The sequence below is a fragment of the Carex rostrata genome, chromosome 20 (genome assembly GCF_964058835.1).
Source record: "Carex rostrata chromosome 20, lpCarRost1.2, whole genome shotgun sequence".
NCBI lineage: Eukaryota > Viridiplantae > Streptophyta > Magnoliopsida > Poales > Cyperaceae > Carex > Carex rostrata.
In genome coordinates, this window is record NC_135937.1 from 6,118,231 (window position 1) to 6,137,975 (window position 19,745).

The 19,745-nt window shown below is 35.3% G+C and overlaps 1 protein-coding gene across 1 annotated transcript; it reads right to left on the minus strand.

Moving 5' to 3' along the window:
* Positions 1-833: 833 nt before the first annotated feature.
* Positions 834-10,135, minus strand: GCP4 (GAMMA-TUBULIN COMPLEX PROTEIN 4). Its single transcript, XM_078321733.1, has 17 exons — positions 9,966-10,135; positions 9,228-9,465; positions 8,292-8,571; positions 7,783-7,919; positions 7,019-7,117; positions 6,598-6,718; positions 6,239-6,499; positions 5,873-5,953; positions 5,497-5,580; positions 4,877-4,963; positions 4,544-4,599; positions 4,130-4,321; positions 3,555-3,780; positions 3,228-3,316; positions 2,487-2,640; positions 1,469-1,591; positions 834-1,085 (listed from the first exon to the last, which is right to left on the minus strand). The coding sequence occupies exons 2-17, from the start codon at positions 9,383-9,385 to the stop codon at positions 1,050-1,052; spliced, it is 2,184 nt and encodes a 727-aa protein (XP_078177859.1). The 5' UTR covers positions 9,386-9,465; positions 9,966-10,135; the 3' UTR covers positions 834-1,049.
* Between the last annotated feature and the right edge of the window lie 9,610 nt (positions 10,136-19,745).

Consider the following 19,745-nt stretch of genomic DNA (forward strand, 5'->3'; position numbering starts at 1 on the left):
TTTTTATTTTTTTTATACAAAAACAACAAAGACGGAATTGGCACCAACATGATCACATGTCATAGTCGTGCAGCAGTTGCAACTATGGCACCGCAAAGGAAGATGCCAAGGTATATGCTACTTGTTTTGGTCACAATTTGGCACAAATTTAGCAACTCTATTTCCAAAAAGCAGACGCAAAACCGACAGTGCTAACAGAGGAGGGTTAAAATGCACCATCATTTTTGTGCTCCTAACGTGCACCATCCTCTCATATCTTCATTTTCAAAGTTTAAATAGTCGATTCAAATCTTCCAACGTGTTTTCATATTAAAATGTGCTTGGAGACCAAATTTTACATTTTTTAGAAATTTTTTACTATTTTTTCAGAATTTTTGATTAAACTAAACAATAATAAAAAATTCAGCAAAGTGATGATTTTCAAAAATTCTAAAAAAATAGTAAAAAATTTCCAAAAAATATAAAATTTGGTCTCTGAGCACATTTTAATATGAAGAACACGTTGGAAAATTTAAATCAACTATTTGAACTTTGAAAATGAAGATACAAGGAAATGATGCACATTAGGAGCACAAAAGGGAGGGTGCATTTTAACCCTCCTCGTGCTAATAACCTTAATAAAAAGCCTCCCTCTAGACTTGCCACCGATTCTATTGAGCGTTAAAATAGCTAATACATACATCAGTCACAGCGTTAATAAAAAGCAAGTACAAGAACACACAATACAAAGCAGTAGCACACCAAATCCATCTGATAGATTTTGGAATTATGCTCACCAAATCCTCCTCGCAAGCATAGCACACCTTAACTTGGTTCATAGTCAGCACTCTAAATGACTTTGGAATCATGCAGGCAGTAGGCCATAAAAAGCTCAAAAATTCTACAATAGCACTTGTATCTTACTCGCACAAATACAAGAACACTTCCAAAAGAAAAAAAGAAAAAAAGACAGAAAAACAAATACAAAAAAGCCTATATGAACAATCTTCTTAAATTACGTTAAATCATAAACAATTAAAAAAAAATAAAGAAAAAGACTGCTATGTCCGTTACTTTTCCACACTAATCACTCCTCTAGCAGTATCCTATCAGATAAGAAAAGAAGAAGAAAAACACTTTAAAAAGCAATATTTACCAATCTAGTACAAAATACTTGCCTAAGTTAAATATTTACGAGTCGTCTCTTGTACTTGAACTCGAAGTGATGATATGCACATGACAAGCAGAATTATGAAACATCAGTAGTATGGAACTAGCAGTTCATATTACTTACTACCAAAATGTATAATTCTACAACACCAATGAAAACTGCTACTGGAACTCAAATTGGTGAACCTTTTGGGAATGCCAGAATTTTAATTATTTTTCCCGATAGAACAAACCTCAACATGATTGGACACAAATAACAAAACAAGGAAAAAGAAAAGGTCTCTTTATTTTTCACTTTCAAGTTGTACAATTCAATTACCTCAAAGAATTTGTTAAAATTAAGCCGCATGAGAAATTGTCGCAGGTAAGGTGCCCTTTGACTTCCTGCAATCTGGCTACTCCGCAAAATTGTATACAGAGAGTTTGATTTCTTATTGAACTCCTGATGTGAAAAAAGAAAACTTCAATCTCATTAAGGGGCCAAGGCATGTTATTTCAATGGCAATCAAAAACTTCCCAATACATGATAAATGGTTTAAACTCAAATCTGATGCCAGTCTCTAATTCCATGGCAATTGAAATAGACCAAGTGCTGCTCTCTAATTGGTTGAAACTCATCGGTACAAAACAAATCTCATCAAACAAGTCAAGCTTGCGTACCGGAACAAACCATACAAGATTAAACGCAGGTAACACCAAGCGGTTAGATCACTCCGAAAGAAAAGTACATTTGCTCAAAAAGTTTTCAGTTTTTCATGTATTTGAAAAGCACCTCTTTCTCTTTAAGGTACAAGGAACTAAAATTATACAAAAGATCTTTAGATTTCCACAAAAATTATATGGTTATAAACGATTTGACTCTTTTAATATTTTTTCCAAATTCACTTAAATGCTGAATCTAAATTGACAAAAAAATAGTAATAACGATGAGTGAGGCTACGGTACTATGCATAGCGTGGATTGGTCCATACTAGGGATCATTATTTTCGTTTTCACAGTTCAAATAGTTGATCCAAACCGTTCAACATGATTTTCATATGAAAATGTACTTGAAGACCAAATTTTACACTTTGGGGGGTTTTTTTTAGAATTTTTTTAGATGGGGAACAAATCACTACTTTTGAATGGTCTAGAATATTTAGATTAAGTGATTTTCTACCTATCTAAAGAAAATAGTATTTTTTTTTTAAATGTAAAATTTGATCTATAAGTATATTTTGATATGGAGATCATGTTAAACGTTTCAGATTGATTGTTTTGACTTTAAAAATGGAGATATTAATCCATAGTACAGACCAATATGTGCTATGTCAAATAGATCATTCCTGTAATAGTACCTCAGTTATGCGTTCAAGCTCAGATAAAGAAGAGGTGCTCTCTTGTTGTTCGAGGCTCCAGCAGAAATGAAGGCAGAGTTTCATTATAGAATCAAGAATTCTAGAGAGTGAACCAATGTCTAGGAACGATTGTGAAATCAACGCCATCAAGTACCTGATTAAACAAAATAACTAGTTAGAAGTTCATCGCCAATTTGACTGCCTGTTATTTTGCATTAGGATAATAAGCTTTTCTAAACCAGTAATAACCAGACGTATTGTCAAACAAGTTACGCGACTTGACCAGAATGCTTGTTTCGGTGTGATAAATTATGTTCCATGTGTTCACAATTATTATCAGTCAAAACATCTGAACTATAAAGTTTTCATACCTAACTTTACTTCTTTTTTATTTTCTTGAACTAAAGTTATTAGGTCTTAGAAAAAGCAAATGACTACAGAAATGATTATACAGCAACAGTCATGAGACTGGAATGATGAGCATGATAAATAAGATGCAGATTCTTGTACTAACAGTCATGAGACTGGAATGATGCCACATTGATTGATTCCAGTACCAGCCAGTAATGCTATACCGATCAACAACTGTTCATCCCGACTTGGGAATTTTTTTTTTTGCTCAGTTCAGACTTCAGACCAATATAGGGTGTTGATATGTCAATTGATGTTTGGAAATAAACAAATGACCAGCAACATTAATGAAATGCCACAAATGACCAGCAACACTTATCAGGGACTTACTCTTGATGGAAGCCAACTAATTCCGTGAAATCATGTGATTCTTGTACATGAGTTTGTAACACATTCCACTGAGACTCTATCACATCAACCTAAGAGCAGGAGAGCATAGAAAATGAGAGAGGAAAAGTGACCAGTTCAGTTTGGTTCATGTGTAATATATCAACCAAGGGCAAATCAAAACTATATTTGTATATAATGGGAGAATGGGAATCTCAATTGCACCACTGGGGTTAATTTTGGTCAAACCGAACTGAGGCTTACTGCATTGCTAAAAATACTCTCATCTTATCATAGAGTTTATGTTTTTTAAAGCAAAATTTCATCTACCTGAATGTAGAACTGAAGGTTCCTGATAAGGAAAATCATGTGCTCTCTGACCCGCCACATCGGCTGGTGGCGCCGCCTTCGCAGCACAGAGACTGGGGTGCTGTCTCGGTTCCTCCTGTGGGTAGAAAAATCTGCATGGTCTTGTTGTATGACCGCCCCCCAGGACCTCTCCAGTTCCATCTGGGTTCTCTTCAGCCTGATCAGGTACTGGAAAACTTTTCGGTACCTGACAAAAAAAATGTGGCTCAGCATTTGTGTACAAGCACAATTCACCAGTAAAAGATATTCTTTATTTTTATTAATTCGTGTTTATTTTTAAATTTGGCTTAACATAAATCCCAATACATATTCGGCACCAGGACAGACTGGTACAAGCTCCCCGAATTTTCAAGTAAACCCAAACTGCAACATCAAGCACCGAATCCTCTGAACTGTTCATTACATATCAAAACACCAGAGCAACAACCAAAAGAAGGGTGAAAATACTAAAACTAGAACCTGACAAAACCTGAAATTAACTTTTGTCTGGGCAATAGAAAACCAAGCAACAATTAAAATCTCGAATAGGAACTTACTTGGAGATGACCTCTTGGGTGAAGAAGAGCTGTAGCGGCCACTCAACAGAATATTCTAGAGAGATACCATCCCATCCATCTAGTGCCAGCTCAGCAGACTCAGTGTTCCTTTGTAATGAAGAAACAACCAAGGACTTCGCTGCAATCTCCTTCTGAGCTACGGTTGTATTAGTACCTCCAAAGGATGACATTCTAGAGAATAAATTAACATGTGAGAGTTTGTTGACCACAGAATCATTCACTTAATAGTGATTTGTGCTGACCTTCAAAAATAGACGAAATATCTATCTAAAATAAGCTCAATTGAGAAATTCAATAGTTTACCGGTTTACCTCAACATAAACTTCGGTCTTATCATAAAAATTCATCAATTAAGCCAATACTAGTACACTATGCATACCAGTTTATGCATACCTTAATGAGACTCGTGAAAAGTACTTATCCTCTTCCCCGATGGTCTTGAGTGCCGCCTATACCAAAAAAAGCAGATTCTGATATCACTTAATCCATATGAGATGCCCTACCAAAATGACTGACTACCATAGTATCCAAAATATGTAACCACCATACTGGCGTGGAACCCTACTTGTGGTGCCTTGATAGTTTATACAAAATCTTAATTTATGAAAGAATTACGAGATTGCAAGATCACTGATAGCTATAATCATTAATGGATAGTAGGTAAGTGCATTATGATAATTTTTGTGTTTTTCTGCCGTGCAGGCTGGTACATTAAGATATGCTTACCAGTTGAAAAGGAACCATGAGATCTGCTTCAGCAGTAGACTGCCGAGGGGGGAGGCGCATCAGCTGCCTGCTCTCCTCCAGAAAACACTATCATATAAGAAAAGGAAAAAAAAATCTTACTGGAGAATTAATAATACACCAGAAAAGAAGACATCATATGTATCTAAGTGAACCTCAAATTACCCTCTGAAAGGTGAAATGCCTCGTGCATCCCCTATGAGTACAAATAATGCTCCTTCAATTAGTCAAAAAATAATCAAGGATATCTTTTATGTTGTGCAGGAATATACGTGCTAATATTTCTCAGTGTTTCCATGAGGTACTTATAACATTAATTTGCAGTGGAATAATAGGTATTACAATTAAAGGAGTATTTTTAAGTTATCTTTTTAATTAAGGATACATACAAATAGAAATTGCAAGAGCGAAAGAGAAGATCGATTTGTGAAAATTGCATTAAAAGAAAATATTTGCCAGAAGCAATCTGGGTCCATCTTTCTTTCATTTTAACACTGATAACAATAGAAAACAACAGACCTACTGAAAAGGCTGCTTATGCGATCATAATGGCTTTTTGCTCATTTTCAACCTAAAAACTGTCAAATATATCAATTTAATACCTGGAAAAAATCGCCTTTTGCTAAGAGAAAATAATCTTTGAGAGCCTTCAAGTGGCCATTTAGATTTGCCCGTACAACCACAAGCTTCCATAATGAAACAAAAATACAAAGTGATTTAAATATCCGTTAAAATATTAAAAGAAAAGTACCATCATATTTTCACAATTTGCAAATTTGGTCAGAACGATGCAAGTTTATAGATTATTACTAACAGCACTGAACAATATAACACCATGCAACTTTTTAGAGGAAATAAAATCTTGATCAAAAGGTGCAGGATGAAGGGGGGAAAAAGAAAAATATTATCCAACCGGTACTAAACTGTATATCAGAATCTGGTTCAGCAACCAATATTCAGACAAAAGGTGGTACACACCTGCCACAAGTGAGTTGCTGCAATTGTACGTATTGAACTAACAGCAGACTCAAATAGCCTCTTGTGGAACTCTGTTGAAACCTAAATTAAAAAAAAAGCATAAATTGAGTACAAACTGATTATATTCCGACTAACTAGGAGTCTAGGACAAAACTGGTTCAGAAAACATATCCCGCCGTACCTGCACTCATCTCTCAGCTAGTTATCACCAGGAGCATACATTCTGGTATCTTTGTAATACTTAACTAGTCAGTACTGGAACTGCTATGAGCATTTATTCATACATACCAGTATACTAGTCTGCATAGTAGCAGGGAATCGATTTCTTCACATTAGTTCTGTACCAAATGCTATTAGGTTCTATACCTTTAATTCCCGAAGCATAGTATCAATTTTCTCCGCCTCTGATTGGGGCAGCAATTCTTGCACAACCAAACCAAATTCATCTGATAGATCCTTCATAGAACCATGAAACCCGAAAAATGCCCCTTTTGGCCCTGAATTCTGGTTTGATGAGTCGTCCTTTAACTGAAACCCAGAGCTAGGGTTTCTCAGAACTCGTACCGCTTTCCCTGCAAAAAGGATCGATTGAGCTACCGGCATCTGTATGTACTCAGGCAGCATATCCTGTATTTCAAGAAGATAGATGTCAGAGATTAGGTATCTAAGTTTGCATGTATGTGTGTGTTTGTATGTGTAGAATGATAAGATGTGGATTGGTTTACCAAAGAAATATGATATCCAGAGTGCCAATCAATACTGAGAGCTGCACCATCAGCTGATTTGTGCATTGTTTTTTCGACATCAGCACTTGATTTCTCGCTTTCTCTTTCTTGTCTGTCTTGTCTGCAGATAAAAAAAGGATAAGTTGTGGAAAATTATTATAGAAAATGTAAATGATGGTATTTGGATAGTTTCAGCCATGTATGTATGGTCTAGTTCTTTACTTGTCCAGATTCTGGTACAGTACAATATTGACCAAATATCCTCCTAAAAATTACCCCCCAAGAGCAGTAGAATACCATATCAGAATACGGTGCCAGAAAATCAATACATGCTAGCGGGTACAGTACAACACTCACTTGGACAGAATTAATAAATCCTGATTTCAAGGTTGGTACTTGAAATTTGAAGTTCCAAATTTACCTTTGAATGAAAAATTCACTGTAAGGATCTTGAAGAACTCCATATACCATCCAAGATGCCAGCTGGTTATACATCACCTGATGCCCATGCCACAGAAGCCTATTTTCAAATGAAAAAATAAGATGATTCACATAAAAAAAAAAAAAAAATGAACCTACACAAATGCCCCTTATTTGAATCATATACAAATGCTCCCCTTTGATTCATAGATTATTCATCAACATTTTCAGAAATCTGAACCTTACAAAGGAAGTATCAGATATTCATAAGCATAATGTATGCTTAAGCATAATCTAACATCCAAAATGTGAAAACACATTTATAAAGATAAAATGAAGTGTAATATCTTAAAAAGCAATCAAAACTCTTTGCCATAATAATAAGACCTGCCCAACTGTAACTGCCGATGTACTTACTAATACACAGACATGCATTTTTATGTCTCGAGAAACTAAGCTTATTTTGAAAAAAAAAATTCCCAGCGAATTTTTTTTTGCTTTATTTGACATAAAGTTTGGTATGATGTTTCTGAAAACAAAAAACCATTTTATGTTGGACAAGACTTACATGCATTAGACTCAACATGAGACACTTTCTTGAATTTAAAATATCTCGACTACAAGAATAAACTTCTAGCACACGAAATATAAAATTCCTGGTACAATAATCATAAAATTCATGCAATTTAGTTTTTTGGGGCCTCATGACCCTGATGAAAGGCCAAACTGTAGGTGAGAAACATTTCCACATATGGCAAATATTACCTCTGGATGCAACTCTGCAACTCAGGAACACCACAATGGCACCTTTTGTGCAAAAGGTTGAGGAGCTGGCCTCCCCTTATATCTTTCTTTTCTATCTCTGCAATTAGTCCATACAGAGGTGGTAAAAGCACCTCAAACTGTATGAAAGTTGCTCGTGTTAATCAAGGATAAACAACCATTCAATGCTGTCCCACCCATAAGAAACAGAAAATCATCTACACCATTTCAAAAACATGAGAAACCATTCTATAGTTGTTTGCTTGCACCCATTTCATCTCTAGTTCCTGATATGATGTCCAAAGTAAAACCTCATTTTCATCATCTTTCACTCTGTTAATTAAGCAGACAGTATTTACCATACTTTTGCAAAACAAGTTGGAAGAATGGGTATAACTAATGGTTCCCTGTGACTGTTATAGGTATCAAAAGCTTTTAAAGTCTAATAAGCATACACATCAAAACTTTGAGGTTTCAGTTGGAAGATATGTCATTTGAAACTTTTCACGTACCTTGTGTAATCCTTGAGTAACAGTTGCTAATATTGGTACAGGTTCTGATAGAAGGTTCTGTTCGACCTTTAAAACAGCAGCTCTGTAAACTGACAAAATTTCGACAATGCCATTGGCAATGGCCCTGCGATAAACACTCCCTCTTCTCTTCTCCAGCTGCGGAATCGGTACAGGTATTTCCAGGGATGATTGTACCCAGCTCAAATTACGGGACTTGGTTGCAAAACAGTTGAGCTCTCTATAGTAGAAACCCAATTGTACGAGTCTCTCAATAGCACTCCTGAGAGAAAGACAGAAAGAGAATACAAATAAATAATTGTAAATTAAAACCTAACTATTAAATCTCCAGTGCAGGACCATTATGTCCTTGTACTTTTTAACAAAATTTATATTTGTTTTTCACAGGTTTTTCTTATTGAGTTCTACAATTGCAGGCAAATCACAATAAAAGTGTACATTAAAAACTAACTACTAAATCTCCAGTGCAGGACCATAGCAGGTAAGATACATCATCATACTTATTAATAAAATTTATATTCATTTTCACAGGTTATTTCTTATTAAATTCCACAATTGCGGGAAAATTGCAATAAAGTGTACATTAAAAAACTAACTATTAAACTCCAGTGCAGGACCATTTTGACTAGGTAAGATATGCCATAATACTTAATAAAATTAATATTCATTTTTCACAGGTTATTTCTTATTAGCTCTACAATTGTGGGCAAATTGCAATATAAGTGTACATTAAAACTTGCAAGGGTTTTTTCTCCTCAATCAGCTTAGTTACAAGATTAAAGGAATAGAGAGGACCAACAAATTACTAAACCTTTATAAACTTGAAGGAACATTCATCCAAAATATTTCTCTTTGGGATACGGCATAAAACTTGCAAGGGTTTCAAGCAACTGAAGTAAAGCAGCACTAACTACCTACCTCTGGGAAGGATCGACGAAGGAGAGATCTGGAGCGAGCCTGAAAGTGGGGCCCACAGGACAGTCACCATCTTCGTCCTCTTCCTCTAGTTTTTCCGTCTCGTCTATGACGAAATCGCCAGTGAAGCCCAGCAGCGCAAGCAAAAGCTCATGGAGCATTTGTATGCCTTACACCAGATTCGTCCGTGCACACCTCTCTCTTTTTATCTCTCTATCTCACCTATGCAGGAGCAAGATTTCTGCCAGGGGGACAGAAATCGGGTTCAAACCCATGGGATACTAGATTAAACAATCAACATAATAAAGAAATTGAAATAAAATTGTGGGTAGATAGCTCAAGCTCCTGATTTGAGTTTCTTCCTTTTTTCTACTTAAAATAAAAAAGTTTGTGCTGCTGTGGCTGTAGAATAGTACTGGTAAAATAAAAAAAGCTAATATCATTCACTGCAGTATTGGTAACAAACTTTAAAATAATTTAGCAAAACTATAGCAATTTGTTCGATCAAAACAAAAAAAATACACAGAGCTGGATGGTGATTGTGATTGTAATGCAGTAGCAATTGAGTTCTCTTATAAGTTGATGGTGTTAATTGGTCTTGCTATAATTTCAGATTCTAGCAAAATTGACAACTTTGAAAATATTATCTCACCAAATCACACAACGTTAAAGACCTAAAACCTTAAATTGAACGAAGCCCAAAATGAATTCACTTGTACACTTGAAAAGGCGAAACGGTACCTGAAAATGTGAAAAAGGCGCAGCGGCTAAGAGACGCAAAGAGGCGGCGCGACTGAGTAAAGGTGAAGCGACGGAGGAGAGGTGGCGCCGGCTAGAGAGAGGCAAACTGAGAGTTTAAGACTGGCAGCGGCAAAGGCACGAGAAAGAGAGAGAGAGAGAGAGTGACTAGGGGAGAGGCAATGAGATGAAAGAGGCGCTCAAACGGGAGAAAGTGAGGCGTAACCAAGATGGGCTCAAACGGGCTGTTCACTGAACATCGAATGAGTTGTTCACTGGACAAGTAAATATGTAATAATTAATTTGAACATGAACCGAACTTCGGACCATGTTCAGATTATAGCTCGTTCGATAGTAAATTGATAACCGTTCAGTCCGTTTGTTTATGGGCTGTCCTGTTCAATTAGCAGCCTAGGAGGTTCACATGTATATATTTCCCGTATGGAGGATGTGCAGGCTACAATCTCTTTGCTTGGAAGAGGGATCGACTTGGATGATCAAGGTGATGGGTGAAAGCAGAGAGATCAAGGATGCAGCTGTTTTGTTGGAAATTACTAGTTGATAGGGACTAATTTGCATAATTGTAATTTCTGCCAGTTTGTTTGTCGTCTGTTATTTTGATCTGCTATTATGTTGATTGCCAGGTTTTTTGGGTTAGGTGCAGTACTGGTATTTTTCAATACAAGGTTATGTAGTTTCAGTTTGGTGTTTTGGTACCAGAGTTTGAAGTTATGAGAGTTTGAAAATTTCGTATGGAGATCAATCATATGAAATATTTATAAAATTATAGGGGTCAATTTTATAATATTTATAGTATTTATTTTAAATTATATACAAAATCGTGTCTAAGTACGAAGATTTTGAAAAATTAATAGAGACTATGAATGGCTCCACCTCTGCAGAGAGGTAGTAGTAGTGGTTTGCTTTTACCCGAACGGGTATGATCCGTTTTACCCGACCCGTACCCGCTACCCGAGGTACCCGTACCCGGGTATAGGCGGGTAAACGGGTACGGGTTTGAGACGGACCGGACTCAACGAATCGGGAAAAAACCTATCCAACCCGTACCCGAAATCCGTCTACCCGCACCCGTTTACCCGACCTACTTTACCCTTTTACCTGTGTACCTTTACCTGTTTACCCGTTTTTTTTAAATTCAAAATTATTTTGCCACCGAAAAAAATAGTATTAAAAACAGAAAAAACAGTATTAAAAAATGAAAAAAAACTAAAAAAAAAAAATACCCGTACCCTACCCGCCCTACCCGACTACCCGTACCCGTTACCCGAGACGGGCACGGGTTTGAAACGGGTAGGGTACACTTTTTTAAAAACCTACCCGACCTACCCAGACCCGCCCTACCTGACTACCCGTCCTACCCGTACCCACCCTACCCGACTACCTGTCCTACCCGTACCCGCCCTACCCGACTACCCGTCCCGGATATACCCGAGGTACCCATACCCTACCCGAGAGCAAACCCCTAGGTAGTACCAAGTGCTATAATAACAGTGTAACAGGCATCCATGTTTAATAAAATCAGTGGGTCTATTCCACTTTTATCTAATGAAAGCAGCTAGGGATTTTTTCTGTGTGGATGGGAGGCTGAGAACCTTACGTGTATAATATTTCAAATCTTAATCTGATGTTCAAAAAATGAATGCACTAAAATTAATTTATTAACCTTCTAATTTTGACCAATTGATTTTATACTAAACTAATTTGAATGTTTAAAAATTTCACATGTAGACGCATCACACGTAAGATAGGCGGGTTCCAACAGTTCAGATTCATCATTTAAAATCGATTTGATGAGTTTTGGAGTTAAGCTCACCAAACACTTTGGTGAACTTAAGAACACCCTAGTTCTACTCAAATATATGTATATGTATATATAATGAGGTTGACTACGATGAGCCATGGAGTAAAACGCATTTGTACTCCAATTCGTATTTTCATTTTGAAAGTCCAAACAACCAATCTGAACCTTTAGATGTAATCTCTATATTGAAATGTGCTTGGAGACTAAATTTTGCATTTTTTGAAATTATTTTACTATTTATTAAGCAATTTTGAAAATTTTTGTTTTGCTGTAAACAGTAAAAATTTCTGGACCATCGGATTAGCGATTTTCAAAGTGGCTTAATAAATAGTAAAAAAATTCCAAAAAAATGTAAAATTTGGTCTCCAAGCACATTTCAATATGGAGATCATGTTGAGCAGTTTGGATCGGTCGTTTGGATTTTCAAAATAAAAATATAGTGCCATGGAGCACCAACTCATTTTACTTCACAGCTCACCATAGCCCATCTCTATATATAATACAAAACAGTAAAATTAGAAGTCACCGTTGAATTAGCGATTATTCAAAGTGGCTTAATAAATAGTAAAAGAATTCAGAAAAATGTAAAATTTGGTCTCCAAGCACATTTCAATATAGAGATCACATCTAACAGTTCAGATCGACTTTTTGAATTTTGAAAATGAAAAAATGACTTATAAGCATATATCCTCATATGCTTATGTAAGTAGAGTAGCCAACCTCTTATCCTCACTACTAATAGCACGTTGGATTTTTTGAGATCCAAGCATCTATTTGTCCAGACAAGATCTGAGCCATCCATTGAAAAGATCTGAGCCACTCATCAAAAATATATTTCAATCTCAGCCATTAATCACTAATTTTGATTTCATACATCTGTTTCACGTTGTCAAAACTCTAGAAGTCTAAATTTATTTACAAACATACTGCCACATGAAAAGTCACATGAAAATTGTTTCAGTTAAACAAACAAAAGTAACGCGTTTTTCCTTTCTGACGCGTTTCTCCTTCCCGATGCAACAACGCGTTTCTCCTTCTTCTCTCTTTCTCTTTTTGTCTCTCCTTTTCTACGATAGCTCAAAGAATTTCTCTCAAAGAAAAAGCTTAAAGAAGAAGGAAACGAGAAAGAGAGGGGGTTGAACGAAGAAAGGGGAAAACGAGAGGGTTGTGCAAATGGATCGAATTAGGGTTCCCGGTCTCCCTTCTCTCTTTCGCTGAACCCACAACTCGAAGCCCCCTTCTCCTTCAAATCCCCCAAATCGAAACTCTTAAGGGCGTGCTCCAGACGGTGGAACTGAGGGGAAGGAAAGAGAGAGCGGGGGGGAAGTCTCCATGTTACTCGCTCCACAAAATAGATGCTGAAGAGAAAGTAACACAACGAGAGTGACCCGGTTACTCTAGACCGACGGAATTTGTCCCCTCCAAATTGGGGTGTAGTGGAAGGAGAAAGGGTCCCATCGTGACAATTCACGAGTTTATCCTTTTCGCGCCTCTTCTTTCGTTTTCCCTCCTCCCAAATTGAGTATTTCTTCATCAACGTAGTGTTGTTTCTTTCTCCGTGGTTTTGGTGTTTTTGGCCAGGTAAGCTTTCAAGCATACTTTTACTTTGCTTCATTGCCTTCTCAATTTCATCTTTCTCACACAATTTCTTGCACAACCCCCATATGAGAGTACTATGGTCACAACCTCAGGTTGATGCCCTTTAGAAATCATGTCATATAGAATCTTAGAAATCATGCCCTTTAAAAATGTGTATATCTTAGGGATGCACGCAAGTTGTTCGATGAAATACCTATTTGAGAATCTTAGAGCTGATGTTGCATTTGAGGATCTTAGAGGGTTTGGTTATGTGATAAGATGAATCTGTATTATGGGTTTCAGTACAACTAAACTATAATAGTTTACTGTTGTATGTACTATGGGTTTTGTCGATTGTATTGCTTCGTCATTAATTTCATTGTCGATTAGAGAAGCAACAAATGAGCATTCTCCAATTTGCTAACAAAAAAAAGATTTATATATTCAGCTTTTAATGCAATATTAAATGACATTCAATTAAGCTAATTTAATCAAAATTAATAGTAGTACTCAACTATGCCTATCTGGTGCTAATTTGTTCTTGGAGATTTTTTTTATGAAACTAATGTAGTCATGCACAGAGTGTATTCAAAATACTGGTACTGGATTTTGGATTTTGAAATAGAATTTGTTCTTGATTGTTTTTATTTAAAACACCCTTTGATTGTTTCACACACTGTAGCTTTTATTTTTCTTGTTCTTTGAACATGTCCGATTTGTGGTTTCTTGACATATGATTTCTCTTTTGAGAAACTTTAATTGTACTGTTAATGGGATTCTGGTACAGAGCAAAAGTTAGGGGTTTTGTCATTTTTTATTTTTTTTGTATAGTGGTACAATCTCCAAATTGCACATGCGTCCATCCAAATCTTGTTTAAAAGGGAAATAAATACTGGTATTTGGGAGTGCAGAAATTGATATCAGAAATTTGAATGAATAAGAACCAAAATTGATTTTAAGTTTTTTTTCTTCACAAAACTAGGGTTTAGGGTAACAATGAAATAAATACTGGTATATGTATGCAAAACTTTAGCCTTTCTATGTTGTGAAGTAATACAGGAATGAGATTCAGTAATACAATTGCTGGAATCGAATACCTGTATTTCAATTTAAATTTGACGGTGTGCAATTAACACAAAAGTTGTTCTGGAAGAGCTATCCCTAATTTTTGGAACATTGAAATTTTAAAGTTATATTGTTTGTTAACTCACAAGTTTTTTCAGACAGAGTCAGCAGCATCTTTTTGAACTGATTTATTTATTTATTGCTGACATGTACATAGCATCTTTTTTTTTTCCTTTTTAGTTCATCAAGAAATGTACGAGCAATATCTCTTGATGGATCTGACATGTACATAGCATATTTTTTTCCTTTTTAGTTCATCAAGAAATACAATTTGAACTGATTTTATTTATTTATTGCTTGTTATTATTGTTGTTTTTTATATCAGGGGAGGATTTTACTTGAAGATTCAGCCTTACAAAGGCATATCCTTTTAATTTGATTTACGACTTGGTAACTTTTGAAAAATCAAGCATGCAATTCCTGCTTTGAATGGAATTGAACCCGTTAACTATAGTTGGCTCTGCTACCGGCCATCTCAAAACAATGTTTCAATCTCCGTTGCAACGCACGGACACTTGACTAGTATTATATATACATATACATATACCAAATTTTCTTTCTCAAAACCCTCCTGTGAAATTTTTCCATGGTCGGTATTAAAAATTCCGGACCGTGAAAAAATTCAAGGATTGGGTATTTTTAGAAATTCTCTCAAACCTTGGTTATTTCTAATAAAATATTTATAAATTTGGTTATTTTTAAAAAAACTCGGTATGATGTGTTTAATGTAATAATATTTATTGGGTACGTTTGGATGAAACAATGAATAGAGCTATCTCAAGTTTGAAAATAGTAGCTAACCCAACTTTTTGTTAGGTTAGTAGAATAGTGAGTTAATTCATATAAGACAAACAAAGAATAATGGGTTAGTGTTATTCTTGCTCCATCCAAATATCAAATAGCTCCAAAAAAATAGTGCTATTCTCGGATTAATGTTATTCTTGCTCCATCCAAATGCAGCCTTATTTGTTTATTATGTTTCTAAGTTACATACTTAGATTATACAAGCCAATAGTTATTCGATAGTTATTTGTTATTTGTCTGATATTGTTAATCTTTTAATTGAAGTATTAAAATATCTCCGTCTCCAATCGCACGGAATGAATGAAACGGTCGTTCGGTGGTTCTGAACCGTTCATTTCATATTGAAGATATAACCTACACCATAGGTCCCGATTTTTTTATTTATATCCAAAAATTAAATCAAATTACAAATAATAACCGAAGCACTGTTGAATTTCGAAAACTACCCAATCCGGTTATCCAATAACCGGATTTGGGATAAATGTCCGGTTATCCAATAACCGAACTCAACAAATATAACCGGTTATTCACTAACCGGAAAGTTATGTTTTTGTTTTTTTTTTTTTTTTTAAAAAAAACCGGTTAATCACTAACCGGAAAGTAATTTTTTTTTTTTAAAAACAGAAATTTCGAATTTTTTTTATTTTTTATATTAAAATATTAGAAATGTTGAATATATTTCTTTGAAAATAGATGAAATACAATATAATTTAATTTATTAGAAAGACTGCAACAAATAACCCGGATCAATATTTTTCAAGCCGGATTTTTAGCGGTTGTAAGAAAAATTAATATATTTCTTTATGTGCTATTGGAAAAAAATAAAAATGCTCAGATTCTGAGTTATTGATCCCGGTTCAAAAGTCACTTCTAGGTAATCTAGAAAATATTGTGATCCATCTAGTAAATTTAATTAATAAAAAGTTGTTTCTATTTTGAAAATTCTTTTTGAAAAACAATTATTAAATAAATTAAAGTTTTTATTTTTTTTAAAAATAAAAACAACTTTTTATTAATTAAATGTACTAGATGGATCACAATATTTTTTAGATTACCTAGAAGTGACTTTTGAACCGGGATCAATAACTCAGAATCTGAGCATTTTTATTTTTTTTTCAATAGCACATAAAGAAATATATTAATTTTTCTTACAGCCGCGAAAAATCCGGCCTGAAAAATATTGATCCGGGTTATTTGTTGCAGTCTTTCTAATAAATCAAATTATATTGTATTTCATCTATTTTTAAAAAAATATATTCAATATTTCTAATATTTTAATATAAAAAATAAAAAAAACAAAAACATAACTTTCCGGTTAGTGAATAACCGGTTATATTTGTTGAGTTCGGTTATTGGATAACTGGACATTTATCCCAAATTCGGTTATTGGATAACCGGATTGGGTAGTTTTTGAAATTCAACAGTGCTTCGGTTATTATTTGTAATTTGATTTAATTTTTGGATATAAATAAAAAAATCGGCCATAGGTCTTTTTTTTTTTTTTTACCTGCCTAGTATACCCGACACGTCATACCAGATACAAATCGTCTGATATAAAATAGACAGCACAGATCTTCATAAATAGTTCATGAAAAGAGTCATCAGAGGAACCGATCTCCAGTCGAAGCGCGCCGGCTGCATTTCGAACGATAAATTTGTTTCATAAAAAAATAGAAAACGGTAAATTTTCAAATTTGAAACCACCCCACCGCTCTATATAAGCCAGAGCCCATCTCAGCAGCCTAGTTCATTCATTTCCCATCTCACTGATCTCTACTTTCTCTCTTCTCGTGAATATTTCTCAAAGAAACTCTAGCGATGGATTTCCATAGGATCCCAAGGTCCTACCTTCAGAAGAACAATATTCCAACAAACTTGACCAATGCGGCTATGGCTGATGCCCTGCAATCTCTCAAATCTGTAAGATAAATATCTTCTTTTTTGGTTTTGTACTCTCTGATCCCCTTGTATCTTTTTTGGTTTCTGTAAAGATTGGTTGGTAATTAATTCATATCCAATGTGACTCAAACCTCATACAAATTCATAACCCATTTGATATAACTTTTCTCTTTCAATTTTTTTTCTAAGATTGGATGAAATTGAATAATAATAAGAGGATAAAGTAAATATACTAGTTCATAGCGTATATGATTTTGATTTTCTGTTGTTCTCATTTCGTTCTTTTAGATTGAATGGGATCAGGAGATCAAACAAAAACTTATGCCTCAATCTGAGACAATTGAACATGGCAGCCCTCTTCTGAGATCTCGAAGGGTGGCCGCAATATACAGCGATATCTCAGGTTTTTCTATGGGAGAAATAAATGATAGAGATGAGGAAATGATTCAAATGAAGAACCAAAGGATTCAGAGTTCCATGAGCAAAAGCCGTGCAAGAACCAGAACTATCACTTCTGGTACAAGGAAAAGGAAAGAGAAGAAAGAAGAAGCACCAGGTCAGGCAGTCGATCCGGTGGTGATAGACACGATAAATCAATTTCTACCAGTAAGTAATAAAAAGGTTATATCTTTACTCAATTTCTACCGGTAGTAATAAAAGTGACCCTGCTGATATATTTCTGGGAGTGATGCTCATGAGGGATAAAAGGGACCCTGCTGATATATTTTCTACCGGTAGTAATAAAAGGGACCATCTATCCCGTTGGTTGGTAGTCTCTGCTCAAGCAGAAATTGAGTAAAGTGACCCTGCTGATATATTTTCTACCGGTAGTAATAAAAGGGACCATCTATCCCGTTGGTTGGTAGTCTCTGCTCAAGCAAATGAAATAAAATGTTTGTGCAAAATCATGAAAAATACATAAGGTGTCGTTTTGGTATCTGTATTTGATGATGATTGAATTATATATATATATTTTTGTTTTTTTGTTTGCATGTTTAGGTCGTTGAAGATGAAAATGGTGATTTTGATGGTGATACACCAGTGAAAAAGTTCAGAGCCTTGCAAGAATTGTATGAAACTACACAAGTAGTTCTGCTGTGGACACCACAACTTATGAAGAAACAGCAGAAAAGGAAGAAGAGGTTGCCTCGAAAATCTTCTCGTTCGATTGTCCAACTTTAGTAAATAGTAAACTAAATAAGCAAGTGTTCTCTAACTGTGGGGTATCTGATGCTACTGGTATATACCAGTGTTTTTGGTTGTTGAAAATCAGGTACCAGGTGAGTAGGTTAGTATCTGAATAGTAATATGGGACTAAATGTTAGGTCCAGGAGGTATAGGCTGAGATCTCTCACCCATATATGTTCAGTAACTTGGGGGCTTTTTGTGCAGTTTAAGGTGGTTTAGTTGATTTTGTTTTGAGGGTGTAATTATGACCTCTATATTTTAATGCAAATGGGCTATATATGCCTTGTTTAAAAAAAAAAAAAGAGGGATGTGGGCCATGAAATCATGGTTCCTCCAAGACTGTTGATCTGTCTGTTGGATTTAGATATTTTTTGTGTTGAGAGAGTTAGTAGAAACAACATTTCTTTCTGCGTCCTTTACAAAATTGGTTTGTTTGATGCCGGCTAGCAAACTCAAAAGAATTACTGATGCATATATAGCCCATTGTTAAAAGGGGAAAAAAATATAAGCTGTAATGGCTAAACTGTCCCACGAGAAATGGTAGCTACTGTTTCTCACTTACAATAACTAAGCATGACAGAAAGAGACACAAAATTGGTAATACAGACATCGTCTCTGCTGCAACAAATATGATAGTTCTCAATATCAGGAACTTTGGATGCTATTTTCAAGAACAAGATCATGTAGAATGTAATTTTCATAAGTTACTAATATTTTATCTTATTCATCTTTTACTTTCTATGAGTAGAAATACATATTATCTAAGAGGGTGTCCCGCTTTATGGGATCGAAACCCATGCCCCACCATCTTACCATTCTGGTAGGTGGTATGCCAATACGTAGCGGTGGTTCTATCAGTAACATTGTTGAGAGGTTCTTCATGGATTACTATCCATGTACATATTTGCCCCACATAGTTGTTCGCCAAACTAGCAAGTTACGTCAGCTCATAGTAAGTCAATTTGACCCAACACAATTTCATTTGTACCTCCCGTGTATCCCGTTCCTCCAATTTCAGTCCTCTCGAACCTCTGTTCTTAACTCCCTAATTGGCATGCATTTTTAATGCAGAATGATGGGTCTGTCAGAATGAGTTTTTCAAACTGCCCCAGACGAGACTTGCGGCATAGTTTCCTGAAATAGTTTTATTTTAGATTATTTGGATAATAACTTATTTGAAGAAGCATTGTTGGTATTTTCCAAAATGATCAATTGGTTGGTACAAATTGACAAGGTGTTGCCAAAAAATATCCTAATTGCATGTCCAAAACTATTGTTAGGGCAAGTTGGTTAATAAATTATTTACAAAGGATGCACGTGTGGTGTTTGATGAAATTCCCTACAAAAATGTGGTTTGTTCGGGTGCA